The 22,615-nt window shown below is 42.5% G+C and overlaps 1 protein-coding gene across 10 annotated transcripts; it reads right to left on the bottom strand.

Moving 5' to 3' along the window:
- Positions 1–677: 677 nt before the first annotated feature.
- On the bottom strand, positions 678–22,498 carry si:ch1073-335m2.2 (msx2-interacting protein). Of its 10 annotated transcripts, XM_067397214.1 has the most exons (16): positions 21,784–22,190; positions 21,625–21,699; positions 21,183–21,503; positions 18,975–19,466; positions 17,153–17,313; positions 15,784–16,136; positions 11,910–12,035; positions 11,685–11,798; positions 11,489–11,602; positions 10,185–10,241; positions 9,996–10,096; positions 2,855–9,885; positions 2,677–2,765; positions 2,162–2,356; positions 1,475–1,633; positions 678–1,393 (listed from the first exon to the last, which is right to left on the bottom strand). In XM_067397214.1, exons 3-16 carry the CDS (start codon positions 21,380–21,382, stop codon positions 1,262–1,264), a joined length of 9,324 nt encoding a protein of 3,107 aa, XP_067253315.1. In that variant the 5' UTR covers positions 21,383–21,503; positions 21,625–21,699; positions 21,784–22,190; the 3' UTR covers positions 678–1,261. The 10 variants fall into 10 exon arrangements, with proteins under 10 accessions (XP_067253315.1, XP_067253306.1, XP_067253307.1 ...); XM_067397205.1 differs by lacking the exons at positions 21,625–21,699; positions 21,784–22,190 and adding an exon at positions 22,296–22,498; XM_067397206.1 differs by lacking the exons at positions 21,625–21,699; positions 21,784–22,190 and adding an exon at positions 22,296–22,498 and having other exon boundaries at positions 17,153–17,310.
- Positions 22,499–22,615: the final 117 nt, after the last annotated feature.

Here is a 22,615-nt window from a genome sequence, read left to right as displayed (position 1 = left end):
ATATCTGTTGCAGAGATAAAAAACAAAGTTCATTAGTTTCTTTTACAGCTGTCATTGATTTTTGCAATTCTGTTTGCAAAACTTTTTTTCTCTCAATACTTTTAGCGATTCCTTATTTTTCTTTTGCAAAACTATATGGCATGATTTTGACTCCATAGTTACGGACCCTGATCTAGTTAGTTTCATTTTATATATATTTCAACACAAGTAGCCTACACAAAACGTGACCACATGAACTAAGATATATTCTTACTTTCCATAAAAGCATCTGCAAATGATGCAGATAATAGTTCAACTCCTCTCATGATCCTGTAAGTCCCGTAAACAGTACGAGACACAACAATAAAGCTGTTTACATGGATCAAACCCTGTAGGAACACCACCAGACGTTCATCTTAAGACAGAATTAGAAACACTTCAACAAAAACACTTCACTTCTGGAACGTCTCACCTCAGATTTCCAGTTTACAAAAGCAGAAATCATGTTTGCAGACAGAGAAAGTTATTTTCTGTAGTAACAGACATGAGGTACACAGAGCTTCAGATGTCTTCAACCCAAACAAATGTTCCTTAAATTCCTTTTTGATATATTTCTCATCTTGATATTTTTGCTGATTTATACTCAGTGTATTATTTCGATGAATAAACACTGAAAGAGTGACACAAAACAAGTTATGGCATTTTTTTTATTTTGAGTAAGAAAATCTGAAGTGCCCGCAACAAACCCACCAAAGAGCTGCCAGCCCCAAAGTCTCACAAGTATTTACATCACAAAAGCAGTTTGATTCTGTATTTCTTTCAGTCCTCCAGATACTGTACGATCCACAGCCGAAGGTAAAGGGCGACTCTTTTGGGCTCGTTTCATCTCGCCACGGTTTTAAATATTTAAAATATTTACAGTCCGGCAAACCAGAAACTCCATGATCCTGTCGGTTTGCTGCGGGTGATCGGAGACGATCTCAATGTTCAATCCTCTACGGGACCACATGACTGGTTAAAAACACATTTATGTTACAATAATTTCTATGATTCGTTCTTCAAAAAATAGACTCAAAATCAACAAATGAAGAAAACGTCACGCGTCGCTCAAGACAGTTGTGATTTTTTTTTTCTTTTCGCCCAATGAAGCATTTCCATGAACAAATGAAATTGATCAATAAATACAAACACTGCAGAGACATGAAGTCAGACTGTACAGAAACGCAGAAGAGCATCCGTGGCCCACAGACACGAGGAGAGATCCGTGGAGGAGACAGGTGAATCACACAGAGGTGATGACAATCATGAGGTGCGGAGAGATGCTGGAGATCTGGCTGAGGAGGTCCGGAGCGAGCCGCGACAGGTGGCTCTCGGAAAACTCGCACGGTGGGAAGATCTGCAGCACGTAGGCAGGCTGGACATGGAGGAAAAACATTGTTTTAATTGACCAGACCAAACCTGAGAATAAGTGCACTGGCACAGGAAAGGCACCTACCTGATTGGAGCCGGGATTGGGGACGTTGATGATTCCAGCCGCCAGTTTGGCCTGCAGGTAATTGATGAAGGCAGATTTGAGCGCCTGCGTTTGGTTCAACACGTCGTCCTGGTTGACGCCACACGGCATGGCCAACAGGAGGCAGAAGTCACTCTCCCCCTGACAACACGGAACATAAAACGCCATATAGTGAGAGTCTTCTCCAACGTTCAATCAGCAGCAGCACAAACTAGTTGAATGTGTTGATTTTAAAGAGCACCCATCTTTCTTTAGTGTGTAAATGTTGCTGTTTGAGCATGAAAAAGGTATATGCAGAATAAAGGGGCGGGGCCTGGTTGAGTTAGCTAGTAGTGTGTTGAAACTGGTGATTATGGTAAGGGGTGGAACACCAATCACAACACACTGCTCCAGCCAATTATGTAAACTAATAACCAATAGGGTGAACACACCTTCATGGTAAGTGAAAAATTTGTTTGCATTACTCAAATTAAGTTTGCATTTGCATCAAAAGTACAACACACATTTGATATTAAACATTTTTTCTAGAACTGATAGCCCTCTTGGATACTGGAAGATTAATAGATTTTAATAAGCTACAACTAGAGCCTTTGTCCTCAGCTTTACCGACAGGCGATGCACCAAAATAGAGACTCTTGGTGGAAAACTGAATATTCCACAGTCACGTACCGTCATTCTGCGAGCGACTCCCTCCAACTGCTGCGCCTCCAGCCTCATTCTCTGTACGATGCGGAGAATCCCTCCACTCTCCGGGAGAGGCAAAGACCGCAGGCCAAGAGCTTTGTTTCCACATAAGAAATGCAGCTGAACCGCTGCTGTATCATTCTTCAGTGCCAGTAGGCCTTGCCACACAATAGGGTATTTCTGTATGACAACAATAGAGTTTATAAAACAATATAAATCAATCTTAAGAGTCTGGTCTACATTTGCATCTAACCCACTACATATACATGTCTGAAAATGAAGACAAAGTTTTATGTCTGTTAGTGGAACGTGTTAATGTGATGATCTAAACCTGCGTTTAGTCTGCTAGAACACTTGACTTGATATTTTCTAATATATGATGGTATTAAGAGGCCAAATAATTTCCCCGGTCACTGTACAGAGCTCAACAATAAGGAGTGTTTCAATAGAACTTTGTGTAAAGACGAAGCCCTGCTGTATGCAGGTAATGACAGACTCACCGTCAGAAGCTGCACCATATTCACCGGCTGATGTCCAACCAACTCCACTTTAGCTTCAGCTTGTGGCTGACTTGACTCTGGCTCTTGAGCTCCCTTTATTTCAAATAAAAAGGGACAAAATGTTATTGGCATAGCTCTAAAAGCTAGTAAACATTTAAAAATGGATGCATATGCAAACTTGCCTGTGATTGTGGGATGCTATGGGTGGACTGGTTAATCCCCATTGGAGAATTATCAGCAAACTGAGCGTGGGTGGGCCGTAGGTTTGTATACATGGCTGAATATTCAGGGAAGGATGTTCCAGCTCCTGGTGTCATCAGCTGAACTCTCTGAGGAGAAGCCATGGGAGGCATTGCACTACGGATTGCCATCATTCCCTCCTTACTGGGAGGGGTCTGTGCCCTCCTAAGCTCTGATGTTTTCGAGGGGTCCTTCTCAGATACTCCCTTTGCTAACAAGTGTGGCCGAGGGGAAAGAGATGCCGCCATGCTGGTAGGAGTTGAAGAGGGTGGCATGTTCTCAGGGACATGCACCTGGTGTAATTCTGCAGTGGGACGATCGCTTTGCTGGTGGTGAATGAGTACTCGCATGTCTCTTGGTGACATGTTGAATCGTTCGATTGGTAAACCACTGGGGAGAGCTCCACGATATTCTGCTGGTATGGATTCTGGTTTCAGTTGAGCAGCTGGTGGTCTTCCAAGAGATGTATGGAAACGCCTTGCCTCTTCTTCCCCCCCATCATGGCTTCTTGCATTGGCTGTGTTAACTTTGAGGACCATTTCCCTGTTCCCCACGGCCTGGGGAGATGTGGGTCGCTGCTGGCCAGGTGGCCAAGAGGAAGTGAGGCTTTCAGAGTGAATGGCATAGTTCATCATAGAGAGAGGAGGAGTGTTCACTCTTACCTCACCCTGAGTGAGGTGCCCTATTGGGCCAACACGGTGTGGTGACATTCTTCCAATACCACTGTGAGCATTGTGTGGGGGCATGATCACAGACTGCTCAGAGTGGTGGACAGTGGAAACATATGGGGACAGAGGGGGTAACCCAGGGGGAAGGACCATAGACACACCTTTTGGAGATGAAGAGCCTATAGGAGACGACACTTTGGCAAAAGGAGAATGAGGGTGTCCAGATTTCCTGGGAGATCGCGGCTCCTGCTTAGGTTGAATAAGTGACGGAGTTCGATCTGTCGATGTGCCAGCTATGAACCCAACATGATTGCTTGCTGCTGGGGGAAGATGTGGACTTATAGCCGGACTAATAGTTGGGACCCAGGCAGGTTTCACGCCATCCACGCTGAGGGACTCTGACCCATCTCCCTTCTTGGGGTGCTTCATCACAGTATGATGGTAACTCATGACCTGTGATGGGCCAGGCGTTTGTTGCAATATTTTAACAACTCCACTTTGAACTGGAGTGTAAGAGGATTCTAATTTGTCCAGTGCAGACTCTTGTTTAATTGTGGAGACATTTAGTTGTGGTTTCATTGAATGCCCATGATCTGAAGGAAGTGAGCATTTCGAAGATGGTGGCTGGGAGGCACTGTAAAGTTCCTGCTTGATCTGGGGCATGGACACCAGCTGCTGTGACTCTATGTCCACAGCACTGGCAGGTGGGATCTGGCTGATTTTGGCACTTATGCGATGTGGCCCCTCCATTTTCTGTCCAGAATGACTCAGCACCACTACACCTTCTGATGTCTGAACTCTCAGTCCTGTGCTTGAACCTGTACTCAGCGATGTACTCTCCACAATATAACGACCAGCATTTCCACCTTCCTCACCGACTGGTGGACCATGGTAAGTACTGCTTTCCTCCAAGCTTGGCTGGTAAATCTGTTTTGGAGGTTGTTTGTCGAGAAAGGGATTTCCAATGGGAACATTTGGCTTATCCTCTGAGTCAGGGGGATTGCAAACTCGACTGATGACAGAGGTAGGAGTGGAAGCAATAACCGAAATAACGGACTTCTCACTGAAGATCTGCTTTGTTTCCGGGGATGGTATAGAAGCAGGTTGTCGAACTACAGGTTGGGCTGAAACGGAGGGTTGCCTGTTATCTTGATGAGCACTTTTGCTGGTTACCACATCTGGTGTAATGTCACTTTCCCTTACAGAATGAGGATGCATATTCCCAGATGTAGCACCAATGTCCAACACTGGGCCAGTTCTAGGCTTTGTGAGGATTTTACGCAAATCACCTGAGTTGGCATCATGAACAGGGGTATCTGAGGGTAATGTCGGGCTCTCTACAGAGGTCTGTGGAGGGGAGAGGACCCCAGCTTCTTTTGGCTGATTGAAGCGCTCTGTTGGGGAAACAGAAATCCTGCTTGGGTATGAGGATAAATTCTTGAGGCAAGTTCTTGTTGGAGACATTGAGGGGGATGTGTTTTTGTATGAATAAGGCTGATACTTGGATGTTGGGCTTCTGCTGAGAGCAGGAGAAGATTTTGGGATATCCATCTCAGTTTTAAGAGGCAACTCAGGTTCGTTTGGAATGTCTGCATTAGGCGCTGTTAAAGTTACACCCTGCTTGGACGATGAAGTAATGACAACAGCTGTACTTGTGGGTGATCTTTCTGTGACTGTTGGAAGTTCGGTGGGTATGGATTCTGGTGACTTCACAGGGATGTTTTCAGCATCCAAAACTGCATCTTTGAAGGGTTCCTTTTTGCTTCCAGCACCCTTTTGGCCTTTGCCCTTCTTTGAAGCTTTTGCTCTGCCTTTACACACTTTTTTAGGAGTGGTTATGGTCTCCTCAACTGTTGTGCTAACACAGGTTTCAGATACTTTTGAACTGGATCCAAGCGTCTGCATATCAGCATCCGAATCTACAGCAGAGTTGATTATTTGTTCTTGTGGCAGGGTACAAGATGTGTCCTCTGACGTAATGGAATCTATAGCAGCAGCAAGTTCTGTTTCACTGGATGGATTTGCAGGCTTTTCTTCTTCTGAGTCACGCTCTGGTTCTTCAGCTAATGAACGTTGTGCCTTTGTCAAGTTACTTTTGAACGGAGGAGGAGATGCATCTTCTGTCAGCTTTGCAATATTCTCAACAGCTTGCTCAAGCTCCAGCTCTCGAGACAGCAAAGCTACATCTGGCTCAATGGCTTTTGTTGAAGCAGGCAATGTTTCTCCTTCACAATTATTAACTTCATCCATGGCATTATTTTCAAATTTAGCTTCTAGTACCTCATCCTTTGAAGACACACCAGGTGAGCTCTTTTTGGGAGAATCATCAGCTCCAGGTTCATCTTCACTAGTCTGAAGCATTGCCTTTACCTCGGTCACATCAAGCCGAATTGTAAGGTTTTTAAGAACAAGAGAGTTTTCTTCAGTAATGAGTTTGGAACTTTCTGATATTTTCTCCATTTTGTCTCCCTTTTTTCCATTTCCAGATGCAGATACATTCACTGGACTTACTCCTTTTTGTGTGTGGGGTGAAAATTTGCCTTTACCTACTTTGGGAACATCCTCACTGTTCATCTCAATTGCATCCAATTCTTTAGACTCAGTTGATTTTGACCGTTCAGTTTTTCCTGCTGGTACATCCTCTGCTTGGCGTCGATTCTTGGGGGGGCGTCCCCGTTTCAAGGGTGCTGCAGTAACAGTCTCTACATCAGTACCCACATCTTTATCTACGCCACGCTTCCGCACAGCACGAGGTGATTCAGCATCTTTTCCAGGTTGCAGAGCATTTTCATCTTCAAATGGTTTAGCATAAACAGAACGCACATTCCTACGTCTTGCCCTAGATGGTACATTTTGCTCTGTACCTTGCTCCATTTCTGTGCTGTGCCCAGGGGACTTACTTGCTGACTTTGAATCAGGTACTGCCTTGGATGCCACTCCTCTTGGAGAAGATGAGCGTTTCAGTTTTTCTTTGTCAATGCGCACACTTTTGCGGGTACTCTGTTTGTCTGGGGTAGCAGGCAGAGGTGTAGTTACCGGTGTGGTAGGAGAGGTTTTAGCTTTTTTATTTCTTGACTTTGGAGGGGGAGACACAGCTTCTTCAACTGGATAATTATCAGCAACTTTCTGATCATCTGTACTGTTAGATTCAGCCTCTGTAACAGGTGGCTCAGGTTCCTTTTCATGTTGCTCAGAAGGGATACTTGAGAGGGGACTTTGGGATTCAGGAAACTTGACTGGAGGCTCGGTCTCTGGTTGCAAATTGCTGGCTGGTGTTTCGTTGCTCGAGAGCAGTTCTACAACAACTTGGTTGGTTTCAGGAGCACTTTCAAAGTCATTAGTCTTCAATACAATCTCCTCGACTGGTATCTTTGACTCTTGGCATTCTGGAGAACAATTGGGTTCTGAGGGTTCCTCAAGTAAAGGCTTTAATGACTGAGCTGAGGGCAATTCATGCTCTTTATCTTCCTCCTTCATGGAAGGATCAAGCAAATTATAGGTAGGAGTATCAGCACATTCTGTTTCTGCTGATGGCAAGGATTCTTTGGCTGCTAAAGCAGGCGGTGATATTTGAGGAGCTTGGACAGGACTAGTCTGAGGAGCCTGAACAGGGCTAATTGATTTGATCTCAGCTTGATGGATACTAGGTTCAGCAGCATTTTGTTGCTGTGGAGCTTGTTCTTCCTCTGGTGTTTTACTTACTCTAGTTGCATCTATGGATTCTTCATGCTTGGTATTTTGAGGGATTTGTTCTTTATTCTTCTGTTGCTGCAACCTTGTTAGCTCCAAGAAACGGCTATGGAAAAGCACAACTGGTTCTGGGTCAGGCTGCCCTTCTGCTGGGCCTTGCTGAGAGTACAGATATCCAATACCATGTTCAGGGTCCTCATGCTTTTGCTCCAGATGCTGGAGACGCCTTGAATCCTGCTCAAAAATAGAACTGTGCAAAAAACGCGACGCAAACAACTCTCGTCTCTCCTGTTCTTCTGGCTTTGGATCTTCTTTCCTGTCATCCACTTTGTCTTCAGACTCACTTCGAATTTTTTTCTTCTTCATGTACCATGAGGGAGTTGGTCTTGGTGCTGACTCTACCTTTTCGGTGTCCTTTCTACTTCTGAAACTGGCAAAATGTGAATCATAATCAAGGAAAGACCAGTTGTCTTCTCTTGAGGAGGACAAAGACTTTGCACGCTCTAACAAAGCTTTAGTATCTGGAGTGATTGTCTGATCATCTGCAAAAGAACGGAATTTGTGTCTCTCTAGAGAGGATGTTAGCTTGGACTCTGACAACCTGTCTGGACGATGCCTTTCAGAGAAAGATACAGAAGTTGATGGCGCAGGAGAGTTGGGCTTATTTTCACGATCCTCTTCAGAGTCAGAACGCACTTCACCAGGTTCCAAATCAGGCCAAAGTCCATAATCCAAGTACTTCCGATTGAGACGTCTTTTCTCAGAGGTCCTTGAAAAGTCTGGTAACAAGTCTTGCTTTAGTTGACTCTCCCATCGTCTTTGCTGCTCATCTTGTAGCGATGTACTCATCTTTGACATCTGTGAGGTTTGCATCCGTTTACTGGCAAGTTCCAGATCTAATGGAACATTATCTTCAGGTTTTGAGGGTTCTTTTACTTCTCTCACAGTCATTTGAATACGGGGGTCTGCATATTCTTCCTCTCTTTGTAGCGGGGCATGCTGAAACCTTGGAGAGTTTGTGTTATTCCACTCAAGGTCTTCACTCTTTTGCCGAACTGTTCGGTAAATCCTTTCCCTCTTAGCACTCATTTCCATCTCAAAGGACTCTTGTTTCTTGATCTTACTTGGAGGTGAGGTATCGGTTACATCCTGCGGAGGCTTGCCAACCTCATGCACCAGACTACGATGCTCAAGATCTTCTGCATCTATACCTTGATGAGTTTCTGTCTTTCCTGGTTTATCAGGCGTCTGCAGCTGCTGCCGTAGCCGCCGGTTTTGCTCCATCTGTTTGCGGTAACTCTGAGAAAGGTCAATATTTTCTAGATATTCGTCCCTTACTTTGTTGTCCTTATCTGAGGTTCCATCGTTTGAAAATCGCCTAGGCACAGGGTGCGATTTTGAGTCCAAAATATCCACTTCAGATAATTCACCTGGTCGTAATGGTGGGCCTTGAGACGTCCCTCTCGTAGTGCTATCCAGCTCTTCCCTTTGACTATAATGAGAACCAATCCTGGATTTGGAGTGTTCTCTTTTTTGAGCCTCTTTCTCTGCTTTCACATCAACATCAGTCTCTTTTGCAAATCCTGTGTTCATTGCAAATTCTGCAGGTTGGCTAATCGCAGAAACTAGATCATCCTCTAGACGGCCTCTTTTCTGTCTTATAGTTTTCCCACTGGGATCACCAAACCGCCTCTTTCTCGCTGCAAGTCTGTCAGAATCTAAAAGGGAATCTTTGCCATCACTACCAGAGTCAGATTTTAAATGTTTCTTTGACTTTCCTTTCCCATCCCTGTCTAACGACTCACTTTTGCACTGATCGAGTCTCTCTCCCTTTTGAGACTCGAGGCGAGTAACGTGGTCAGTAGGAGAGGGTTCTTTGTCCCCTTTATGCTTCTGCCTTTCTTGACTCTCTAAATCTGAAACTTTTACTTTCCCAGAACCCAAATCCAGACTAGCCTCTCTCTCTGCTTCAGAATGAGGAACAGTGGGAGACTGCACTTTGCCTCTCCTTTGCTTTGCTTTCTCTCCCTTCTCTCTGTCAGCCTTTTCCTTGCGTCTGCTACGCTTCTTGCTCTCCGCTCCACTTGCACGCTCTGCTTCGGTCTGCTCCATTTCTCTCTCCAGTCCTTCTGATTTGTAATCTACTGGCGATTTCTCAGATTTCTCAAACTGAGGTGGAGGTGGAGACAGTGAGCTGCAGCTTCCAGATCTCTCAGAGGAGTGTCTGTACACGCGTCTTTCAGCTTCTCGTGAGACTCGATCAGAAGGTGAGGGTGAAGCAGAGGGAGTTAAGGGACGACGCTGATGAGACGGGCTCCATCTGCCTCGATCGGCCTCAAATCGCTCCCGCTCCCGTTCACGTTCACGCTGGATATAGCTGTACTTCCTGATGTCCTCAAAAGGGTCTCGATAATCTCTGTATTCCCGTGGGTCCTCATGATAGCGGGGATCGTAATGTTCTCCTTGGTAATGATCCAACTCTGCATAGCGATCGCGACTGCGACCAGGATAGTCTCGACGGGGGTCTTCGGCGTAAATGCCAGGAGTCCTTACATTCTCGTAATATGCCCGCTCAGCTGAAAACTCATGATAAGGAGTTCGCCTCTCTTCCCTGACAAAACAAAACAAGGTTTGGGAAACAATTAGCCAAGTGCTTGAAGATAAACAAACTGCAAGCAGGCATTATAGTTTCTAAGGTGTTTTACTAAAGGCAGCACTCACCTCCTCTCTGATGGAATATCATAAAAGTCACGGATGTCCTGCCCTGATGCCTGCATAGATCGATAGAAAGCCATTTGACTCTCCTGACTGGCAAAATCAACCTGGACAGAAGAAACAAAACACATTACGTTGTATAATTGTATATATACACTGGTGGTCAAAAGTTTGAAAGAAGTCTCTTCTGCTCACCACAGCTGCATCAGTGTTAATTCTGCCAGCCATTTCTAATTTTGCCTTAGTCTTCATCTTCAGACAAAAACGCTTATTAGACTCACATTTTAGTAATTTTTGTCTTTCATAGATTGTCAATGAAAATTCATTGCATTTTTGTTGACTTTTAGTGAATACTTTTAGTCAAACTAAAGTTACCAACATTAATTTTGGTAGCTACTTTATATGTAGTCTTTAGACAACAAAGTCATTATAATTTTTCTCTTTAGACCACTTCAATTAAGATTATGGAAATTGGACTAAAGTAGAGTTGTCAAAAGTACTGACTTTGGTACTTAATTTTTTTAAAAACGTGACGCTTTTAACGCTGTTGAGCATATACGTAAACACCTGATTGCCCATTGTGCGTTCACGGCTCATCGGATATGTCTGTGATTGGTTTCAATGATCAACACGGTAAAAACATTGTAAATAATCATCAATGAAGCTCTTCACCAAGCGCTTGCACCGATTCACACAGGAGAGTTTTAAAGTAGGCATCTATCGCGGACCAGTCCGCTGCAAGATTCCTGCTTTCAAACACTGCCGGCTCTCACTTTCAAATCACTCTGATTTGCAGATTTAGTCACAGCAAACAGCACAAGCAGCTCGTGACAGAACACTGACCAGCTGAATGACACTTTCACTTAAGTAGAAAATCTTAAATGAAGATCACTGAGCTCCAGCTTACTTGTTTGTCTGCGTTTTCTTCTGCAGTGTAGAGACAGCGTGTGCACATGGTTGCCAGATTGCAAAGATTAAGTTAAACACCAGGTAGAAAAATGTGTTCTTTTAACAGAAAGGCTCTGATTGGGGGGTTTTAAATTCTTGAAATCTGGCAACCATAAGTATGAAAGCTCAAAAAAATGTCTAATGTTTTGTCTCCTCCTTTATTCGACAAAAACCGTGATTTTGACCACGTTTTTTTTTTTTTTTTTAACCACATTTCAGTCTCGTCTTTTTTTCCATGTTGATATAGTTGGCCATAAAAAGGTCATCAGTGAATATTTTGTCATAGATTTCAGTAAAGAAATTAGCACTGGGCTGCAAGTATTGCATATACAGTAAAACGGTTATATTGTGAAATACTATTACAATTTATAATGACTTTTCTTTTTGCACATACTGTGAAATTCCTGTAAATCAAAGCTTCATTATTCCATTTGCTGCTCAAGAAACATTTCAGATCATTATTATCAATATTGAGAGTTGAGCTGCTTCATACTTTTTTCAACATTCTAGATGAATAGAAAGTTCAAAAGTCACTAGTCAGTTCCACACACCTTAATTTTGTTCCCTCCTATCTTCCATCCTTTGGTTTCTCTAACAGCTGCTTGGGCAAAATCAGTGTTGTTGTACAGAATAAGAGCCATTCCTTTTAACCTATCAAACACAACCTGTAAAAGAGGTCAATAGTTAGTATAACTCCACACAATTCCAGTAAAAATCAATATATTCAAATGTCATGCCAAAATCTACCTTAACGACGGGTCCGTAGCGACAGAAGTGTCGTGTGAGGTACTGCTCTGTGATATTCGAGGTCAGCCCGTCCAACCACACGCATGCTGTCGGCATACTCTTCCCAAACCCAAGCTGGAATCAAGGCAAAAATAAACATTACAGAGCATCCAGGCCAATTTCACTCTGACAAACAATATGGTTACACACACACACAGTATCTACCGAGAACAGGCATCTCAATACCTTCAGTCTGTTGGTGCCGAGATACTCTCCATCCATTTTCTTAATGGCTTTACAAACACTTGCAATATCAGAGTATTGAACAAATGCATACTGGGGAATGCCATTCACCCTCTTGATATCAATATCCTGAAATCAATCAAGACAAATACTGCTTTAAAAAAAGACTGCAACAATTATAAGGAGCAACCAAGAAACTTCAAAGAAGATTGGAGTTTAGTTTTTTCGCTCGTTGGAACCATAATGAACAACGTTTGACTTTCCCCCCCCCTCAGACAAATTTCCATGTAATAGATTTATAGAGTCTCTAGGACAAACAGTTTACATGACGAAGGAATTTACAGGAAAAACAGTGACTAGTGATACACCGAAACAAATTTTTGGCTGCAACTGAGAAGGCTCATTTTAAATTGGCCTTTCTTTACTTATTTATATATGCCAGTCACACTGTACACCACCACAGTGGATCTGAAATGAAGTAATCAAGATTGAAGTGCCGAATCCAGCTTCAATGTGGTCATTTATATCCAAACTAGGCAAACGGTTTAGCAATTACAGCACATTGTAGTTGCCTCCATTTCAAGGGAGCAAAAGCAATTGGACGATAAGCAGTTTCATGGCTGTTTCCTGGCCATTTTGTTAATTAAGCAGTTAAACGGTCAGGAGGAGATTCGTAATGTGGGATTTGGATTTTTGTTTTCTTCAGTCTTTCTGCAGCCGCTTGTGAATGCATCAGAGAGATGCAGAAGCTTCAGGAGCGGACGACGATGATGGAGATAAACCCTTCACAGTATCAAGCCACCGTTAACGTGTAGAGATGACTTCAATGTCAACGCAGCGGCTTAACCAAGAAAATTTAGTTCTTAAATTCATATTTTTGTGGAACGACTTTGAATTAAATCTGAAATACACACTGATTTTGCCAACCCTCTACAATGCGAGTAAATCACTCGCATGTGACCAAATTTCATGCTTGACTAAAAAAAAAAAAAAAAATAATAATAAATTAACCAATGGCTAGTAAATTGTACAATTTCACTTGCCTGTGATTCAGCTAGAGGCAAAAATACGTTTAGCGCAGATATAATTTAATCGCCTGCTGAACTTTACGCACTGTCGCTGGGCTGAGAGCGCCCTCTGTCGCTTTCTTTCACACATGACAGGAAGTGTACATATGAACTGACGCACTAGATCTAAAAGCGGGGCATGACAATTAGGATAGCTGAGCTGACAGAACTGTCCCGGTCCTGATCGGGCCAAAGATGCATCGTCATGAAAGCTTGTCATTTACACATTTAAACCTAGGCAATTTAGACATTCAAGCGCAAGAAGAAAAACTCAATTCGGGACTTGCGAAAGCCGCATCTGACAGTACACGAATACTGAATCGATTTCTCTTTCATGTCTTGTGTGAAATCGTCTATTCGAGCACAAAATTATGTCAACATGTCTGTCTTGGTGAGAATCCCAGTAAACACAGTTGGTTATGTCTTAAGTGGAAGTTAACTGTCGTGAATGAAAACGCACGTGTAAGTTAACAGAATCAGTATATTGTATCTGTGCTTAAAGGGTTAATTTACCCCAAAATTATATTCCTGTCATCAATTACTCACCCTCATGTCGTTCCACACCCGTAAGACCTTCGTTCATCTTCAGAACACAAATTAAGATATTTTTGATGAAATCCGAGAGGTTTATGACTCGTCCATAGACAGCAATATAATCAACACTTTCAAGGTCCAGAAAGGTACTAAAGACATCGTTAAAACCTTTATGTTATAAAGAGACAAGAATACTTTATGTGTGCGAAAACAAAACAATGTCTATGGTATGGTGTTCATTTTAGGACATTCTCACATCTCAGTCTGAGGCATGAAGCCTTTTCGTTGTATGACTGAGAGGCTTCACGTCTCAGGAAAAACCATGTCAGGTGTCAGGTCTCGTACAATTAGGCATCGGACAAAACAGCCTCAGACCAAAAGGCATCAGATGAAACGGACTCGGCCAAAAAAAAAAAAAAAAACTGATGACTTTTAGTCTAATGTCTTTTTGTCTATGTTTTTGTATAACTTTCTATTGGTTTTTATCCCATCATAATGCAATCCTTCAGTTATCTTTTTCTTTCTCCCCCCTTTTTATATTTATCTGTAACTATTGTTACAGTTAGTGTGTGTGCATGCATGTTAATTATGAAGAATATCTATTGATGGTATTCATGTAGGCTATTTATCCCTTAGCAATGTTCTTTATGTTTTTGTTATGATTATATTTTATTTTATATAAATAAAAGAAGGTGAAGGTGTAAGAACATGGCGATTTTCACATTGGTCAGCACTCTGCAGAAAAATATCAATTATCTAAATTAAAATGTAATCAACAGTAGAAGGCGCTGGAACAGCAGAAATAAAGCCGTTTCCCTGGTTACGTCTGTACACAAAGCAGCTGTGGTTATAACAATGCAGTCTAATAGTTCTAAAGATTTTTTACTTCGCTTATGAAAATGAATTATAGTCTTACTACAAATAAAACAAAAAACATGGTTATTGTAGTTAACCATGGTAACCACAAATAGTTTATGGTAGGATTTGTAGTAAAACTACCATGGTTCATTTTCATAAGTGTTCACGATAGTTTGCAATGCAAACAATGTGTTATTTATGTAACTTTTTATACAAACAAATAAAACTAGCGAATAATATAAATTTACAATATAAATTTACAAAATAATTGAGTACGTTTTATACAACTTGGTGTAACAGTTAGAAAACCGCGTCACTTTGAGGCAGGGCAATTTGCTTCCTTAAGTCCTTTTTGTCTGATGTTTTTATGTCTGATGCCTTTCTTTCTGAGGCCGTTTTGTCCGATGCCTAATTGTACGAGACCTGACACCGTTTTCCTGAGACGTGAAGCCTCTCAGTCTGAGGCACGATGCCGTTTTGTCCGATGACTGAAGCCTCTGAGGCATGACGCCTTTTCGTTGTATGACTGAGATGTGAGAATGTCCTAAAATGGACACCGTACTATGGACGAGTCATAACTTGGATTTCATCAAAAATATCTTAATTTGTGTTCTGAAGATGAACAAAGGTCTTACGGGTGCGGAACGACATAAGGTGAGTAATGACAGAAATTAAATTTTTGGGTGAACTAACCCGTTAAAGTGACAGCAGCCTAATATTCCTGCTGCTGTCTGTGTTTAATGTTAATCAAAAGAAATCCTCTTGACTGAATACATTTGATCACTTTAGATAGAGTACAGATAATGAATAATCTCTATCTTACTACTGTTAGATCTACCTGAACAGCACTGTTTATTGCATTTGCATCTCGGTTCTATTGTGTTTGTTTTAATTTGATTAATTGTTAAAGACAAGTGAACAGTCTGTTATAAAATAAGAACAATTTTTGAAATTTATATTTATATTTTATTTACATAGAATTCTCTCATTTGCATTGTTCTAGCATTCCACGTAAAAAGTCTGTTAAGTTATTAAATTTATGGATCTCACTGAAGAACGCTTTTCGTGGCGTAACCGCAATTAATGAATTCTGTAGATCGATGTGAATGCTGACTTCAATCGAACTATCTTGAACTGTACCTATAATGTATGACATGAGATGTTGCGTTCATCTCTCACTGTCTGTATAATCCATGAGAGTGTCAATATCACACTGATCAACAGGCATAGAAATACATTTACAGTAATAATGAATAGACAATTCTTTACAGTAATGAATAGACTTCAGTAAATGTTAAGTCAGTAACAGAACTGCTTATTATTAATCAAGTCCAGAAGTTAGTACATAACATTCAGTACATAACCACCTCAAAACACTACACTCTTCTCTACTAGAATGAGTAAAAATGCTAACATACCACAATCTCCCCGAAGCGCTGGAAGACGTCGAGTAGCTGCTGATAGTTGGTGGTCTTCTCCAGGTTTCCGATAAACAGCGTACGAGTGGCCTTGGGGTGAAACTCGTCGATGCGTCCGTCCAGGGGACGAAACTCATTCTCGCTCTCCGTCTCGGGGCCGTTCCAGGCCGTGACCTCGATCAGCATCCCGAAGAAGAGCTTCCCTTTGGACACGCTGAGGGCTTTCTCCTGGTCCTCCTGCTGTCGGAAGAACACCAAACCGTAGCGCTCTTCCGACGCCCCGTGGATCTGCACCGATGTCACCTTCCCATACTTCTTAAACTCGTGAAAGAGCCCGTCTTTCAAACTCGTATCTGATGAGAGTAAAACGCAGACGCTTTTAGATTAAAGTGTTATGTTTTGATCATGAAAGAGAGCCATAAAAGGACCAAGGATTGTAATATATGCGTTTAATCTTCAAACATAAGCCTTGACTGGATTTCTGAAGGGTTAGTTCACCCAAAAACTGAAAATTCTGTCATCAGCTAAAATCGATAAGACTTTCGTTCATCTTCGAAACACAAATGAAGACATTTTAAATGAAATCTGTGAGATTGTCTATACACACAAAACTCTGACGCTTAAAAATGGTCATAAAGAGATGGCAAAATAAACCCATATGAATAGAGCCATTTAATCCATGTCAACTGTGTTTATGAAGATGAAGGAAAGTCTTATGGGTTTGGACATTTTTGGTTGAACTAACCCTGTCAGAAATTCAATCAAAGCTTATGTTTGAAAATCAAACGCATATATTAAATTATCTATTAAATTCTATTTATGGGTGTAATTAATTCCCCCAAATAACCCATATTTTGAAATTGTTCACCTTTTTTCAACTTTGATTCTGAAAATATCTGTACCCGAGAGAATCTGAACTACTTTGGACTTTAAGGGAACAAGTTTGTCTTCATTTCCACCAATTTCCATCTGGGTTGTTATCATAAGTCCTCAGATATCAAACTCTAAACATGCCTCCCTGATTAGACAACACCAACAACAAATGAGCAAACTATGAATTAAACAGCAACACGCTCCGATTTGACATGGACTGAGCTTCATTCAAGAGCACCTATTCTGCTTTTTGTCCATGTTCATCTTTCTTTAGTGTGTAATGTGAAGCTCTACAAAATCCCTCCAGTGGGACTTCTTCTCTATATCAATGTCACGGTTTCTGAGTTTTAGGTCTTACCTTATACTGTTTTTTGAACACTAATTGATTAAAAGATCCCTATACAAAATATTGAAAGTATAAATGAGCATAGACTCCTTTAAATAAGATGGAAAAAAACAGCCCAAGGAACAGGTGAAGCGAGCAGTAAACGGTCACCTGTGGATCGTGTCGGGAGGTTCTGGACTCTGATGCCGAAGCTCCTCCGTGGCTCGTCAGAGTCCAGCGCGAGCACAGGAGGAGCAGGAGGAGCGTGAGTGGCCGTAGACTGCACTGAGCGCGCTCGCGACCCTTCACTGGAGCTGCTGTTTGAATCACTGCTGCCAGAACACAGAGGAACCACATTCAGACAAACCCAAAAAACAAAAACACCCACTAACATACGAAATAAGGGCAATAAACAAACCCAGCGAGATTTAAAGAGTATGCCATTATTTATGTTAGAGAAACTATAAACATTTAGCATTGTTACAGTATGAGTGTATTAAACACCTCTTTGAACTTTCTCAACTGAACCCAACAATTAAAATCATGTTCACGTTAATTTAGAAGGAATAAATCATTTTGGTTCTGTTTTTACACATCTTTTACAAGTGTTGACTGAATTAATCAAGCTCAACCCCTTAATTGTGTTATCAAATTTACGAAATTAAAAGAAAACTGAGTTTGGTCTAATTTGACAGACAGCTTCATTCAGGCAGAACCTGAATTACCGAGTATATTTACATTTGATGTCTATTTAATGCTTGAAATTACCATGATATCCACAAAACACAGAAAACAGATGGAATTACGGACTCAAACATACCATGGAATTGCGGTATAAAAAGGAATGTTACTGAATTTGCAAAATTCTGTATGAATCAATCAAAAGTATGGTGATGTTGACGAGTGTGTGTGAATATTACAGACCGCTGTGCAGTTTGCTCTTCTACACAAACTCAAGCACGTGTGACACTATATGAAATTATGATGAAAATTTATTTCTGTTGTACAGTAGGACAAATAATAGAATTTATTAAAACATTTAAGGAATATAATTTTAAAACTAACCTTCTGCTGCGCTGTACTTTTGTTTGGCAAAAAAGGAATTGTTCACATTTTAAAAGATAAATTAAATTGTTAAAGTTTTATGCATTCATTTGATTACCACTGTGATTGATGATAAATTCATATTGTATTAAATCATAAAACACAGAATCCAGGAATTTAAACAGACAACAGGTTGTTAAAATTGTATTAAATTGTTTCATGAATTTAATTTAATTTCCTATATTAAAATGTATTCAGACATAGAAGGATTCTAATAATAAGGTTGTAACAAATGTAAAATCTCAAAAATAACTACAATATTAATAAAACACTTTAAAAAGATTGCATCTTAAAACATTAAATTGTTAGTTTTATGCATTCGATTACCACCGTTTTTGATAAATTTGTATAAATCCTAAAACAGAATCATGAAAAATTTAGACAACTGAGAAAATAAAAACTTTTCATTGTTAAATTTTTACTAAATTACTAAATTGCTTACATTTTATGAATTCAATTGATTAGACAAAGTTTTTGATGACAAAAATTTAAATGAAACCATTAAAACAGAAGTGAAAAAAATTCAAATGGAGGCCTCAAATCTGAAGGCCTTATTTAAAGGAACCCTCAAACCTTAGGGCAAATAATAAATGACAAAAGATTAATTAAACTGTTAGTTATGCGTTCATTTGATTACCACTGTTTTTGATAATAAACTTGTATAACTCCTAAAACACAGTATCCAGAAAAATTTAGACAGCTAAAAAAATAAAAACTTTTCATTGTTTAAATTTTACTAAATTGCTAACATTTTATGAATTCAAATGATTAGATGACAAAAACATACAGCTCCTATTTTAAACTATATTCAGACATAGCAGGATTCTGATAATAAGATTGTGACAAAAGTAAAATCTCATAAAACACGGTTGAAGCACTGGTACGATACCTGCCGCTGCCAGTGCTGCTGGTGCTGCTGACCGAGTCCGAGCTTGAAGACGGGCTGCGTGAGCGCGAGCGCGGGCCCCGGCTGGGAGACACGGGCGCTCTTTTGGGCGAGTGGGCGGCTTTAGGGGTCTGTCCCGCGCTCCTCTGAGGCGACGGGTGCCGGGACTGGGAAGAGTGCGAGGACCGGCTCCGCCGATGATGGTGGTACGTCCGGTCAGCGCGCCGGCCCCTATCGTCCCGGTACGGGTCGCGGCGAGCGGAACTGGAAAGGGTAAAAGGGTCACGAATCCGAGACTCAAAGTGAGACTCGGACGCATCAAAGCCACCGCTAAGAGCACTAGCGGCCGGGCTGGAGCTGACCCCGGAGGCAAACATAGAACGGTCCCTGTAATAGTCTGTGTTGTAGTGCCGCGGCCTGTCGAATGTGCCGCTGCGCTCGTGGTGTCCGTAAGGACTGTGCTCGTACGCTCGCTCCCGACTGTCAGAGCTGCTGCTGTGAGAGAGACAGAAAGAGACACGACAGAAGGGGGAACATTCACACTTAGATACGAACTGGATCCATCTCAAACAGCTAACACAAGTGCACCTTATCGTACAAAATCTAGCGGGCCAGGTTGGGGAGCCACAATTTAACGAAAGAAATCATAAGCACACGTCCGAGAGGCTGGTGGACTGAGCTACACTGAGGCTCTAGCGCTGAAAACGGACTTCTACACCAATCATGCAGTGTTTCTATCCAGCTGTGACATTATTACAACGGATTGAGGAGGAACGTTTACTCTGATCAACTGAATCATGCTCGCTATCTGGCTCTGAACACTGGAGAGGGAAATCAGACAGAACTGAAGATCGAGAGCTGAAACAAGTATGGAGGGACAGAAGAGTTAAAAATAACACAAGGCTCTAGGGTTAGTAAAGAACAGGGGTTAAGAAACAGGGTGCATGTCTAGGTTAGAGAGAGAAAGCACAGTGAGGCGTAAGGCAGGGCAATACCAACCTTTTCAGAGCAGTAACTGACCCTACATATTCCCAATACAATATAGGAGGAATTTTGTGTGAGCCAAAAACAGCGACGGCGTATAGCGGTGCCTGGCGAAAAAGTCCCGAATCCCACTATGCAAAAAGGGTCTTCATCCAATCAAGGTCGCGTCGGCCATCCGTGTGCCTTCTGTACCGGTAGACTTGATGACAGTTTAACAAAAATAAAATAGTAAAAAGTCTTTAACAAAAAACAAAAAAACGATCTTCTTCCAAGAAAAACATAGCTTTCCACTGGCGAGGAATAATCCGAACGGCGCACACAAAAAGACGACGGCTCTGCGGGCAAAAAAACAAAACAAAAAACGAACAGTTGGTAATTCCAGCGCATTACGTTCCTCCGAACGGCAGCGGTGCTTCAGCAAACTCTTCTAACGGCTGCGTACATCCACTCGAGATCAGATAATCCAGTTCGATCTACGCCTATACATCCAACATGAGGTTAGATCCAACATTCAGGCAGTGGGAATCTTCCCGTGACGTCTTCTGGTCTTCGAAGCTTCACGGAAATATCCAAGCGAGCGAGCGACGAGCGTTTGTGGCCCTTTCTAAGAATGATGTGCGGTGACAAGGAGGATGGAGATGATGAACCCTGACACACTTACTCCACACGGCGCTGGTGCGTTTCGCTCTTAAATCCACGGCAGTGATACACATCCACGGCTGACCATGACAGACAGTTAGCACAATGACCAAATGGGTGATGGGATAATCGTGCAAGGCAAATGAGAATTGACAAAAAGGTTTGCGATATCTCGTAACTACTTTCCCCATTAAAAATCTTGTGTTTAATCCGTCATCGGCACATACTTCCAAAGAGCACCATCCAAGGGGGAGTAATATCCGAGATTTGGAGAACGCCTAATATCCAAACTCACCCGCCAGACATCGTAATATCCAAACCGAACGGGATATTCTCCACGTGGGTAATATCCAACTCAGACGAGGGCTATGGCTCACACAGTAATCCCACATTTTGAACACACCAATCTAATCCACTCATTCTTACATGATAGACAAGGATTAATAATTCCGTGTGCAGGAAGTCAGGCCTCAGAGAATGGAGAGGGATCCCTAGAATCTGGTCTTAGCAATCAGTATTGTGTTTTACCCAACCTCAACCCCTGTATCTGACACCATAGTCCCCCTGAGGGAGCCTGTGTCCACTTACCCGTCTAGTCTGCGTTCATAGCGCCCCTCTCTGGTGTGGAGAGACACCGGAGGCCCGTACACTGGCCCCACGGTGCTCCTCGAGAACCCCGCAACCTCCCTTCCATGACTGCTAGAGGGGGTGCCGTCCTCCAGACCCCGCACGGCGCTGGGCACTGAACCCGGCTCATTGTAATCGGTGCGAAGGTCCCTGTCCCCCATTTTGTTGACGGCATTGTGCGCCTTCTGAGCACTTTTAATGTCAACGAAATCCACAAATGCCGCCACGCCGCCCTCGGAGCCGCGCTTCCGCAGGACTTTGACGCTCTCCACCCGGCCATACCTGCGAGAGAGAGAGACAAGCCACCGTAAACGTTACGCACATTCAGGAATCACGTGACCGTCGGCCACAGAAAACAAACAGGTTAACGTTATTCAATTTCTGACATCCAAAAACTTGAGACCTTCATAATGTTTGTTTGCTCGACAGCTGATAATGGCACCCAATCATTTTTATTACGCTCCGGCGCGCGTTCACACTGCGAACGCAAAGCGATTTCACAACACTTACAGTAATTCAGTTAACTCAAGTAAAACAGTACTTATGTGAACTTTGTGTTTACTTCAGAACTATCGCAGAACGAACTGCAGATCCTCAATCAAGTTTCTGTTTCTTCGGACTGAATCGGTTTCGCTGTTAAACCGGCTCAGCCTGTCCGGACGCTGTTAGCCGCGAGCTAATTACCGCACACCGACACAAACACTCGCTGTTCTCCAGCTGAAAGCGCGTTTTATGCGACTTTTCGTGAGGCGTAATTGTGGCGTGAACTCAAAACGGACGTTTTCTGTGGAAAAGACCACAGATTTCACTAATTTACCAGCAAAACATTAACTAGTCACTAGTGAAGCGGCCAGCTAACTGCTCAACTTGGTCATGTTAGCGGACTGGCGGCTCATCAGATATCGCTTCAGTTTGTTTTTAGATTTTAAATCGTGTTTGGGGGTCGTTGTTGGTGCTTTAGCTCGATTTCATCGGCGTTTCGTCGCTAATTTTCTGCCATCGCGGGCTGAGGCTGTTTGTGTCCGCGCGAGGCCGCGTCACTGCGCGCGCAGCTCCGCTTCTTGTGTAACTCACCGTTTAAAATGCTCCACAATCTTCTCCTCACGAACATGTTCGGGTAAATTTCCCACCCAGAGGTGTCTGGTTTCCCGAACCATCCTGCGTCGACCGTGTCCCGTTCATGCACATATGCGCTTTCGCGTCGTTTAATCTCTGACCGTGAGGTAAAATCCACTGCTAGCTCGTGTGAGGAAAAAGATCTCGCGGCCGTGCGCGTGCACGAGCGGGAGCGCGCGAAGGAACCCTCGGCGACGAGCACCGCAACCCTGCGCGCCCCCGTCACTCTGCGACATCTAAGCAAATGTCATGAATGATGGCACAGCATAATATTTCAC

This window comes from Chanodichthys erythropterus, chromosome 10 (assembly GCF_024489055.1).
Source record: "Chanodichthys erythropterus isolate Z2021 chromosome 10, ASM2448905v1, whole genome shotgun sequence".
NCBI classification, from domain to species: Eukaryota; Metazoa; Chordata; class Actinopteri; order Cypriniformes; family Xenocyprididae; genus Chanodichthys; species Chanodichthys erythropterus.
The sequence above is the reverse complement of the archived record's forward strand: the minus strand, read 5'-3'. Positions and strand labels throughout refer to the sequence as shown.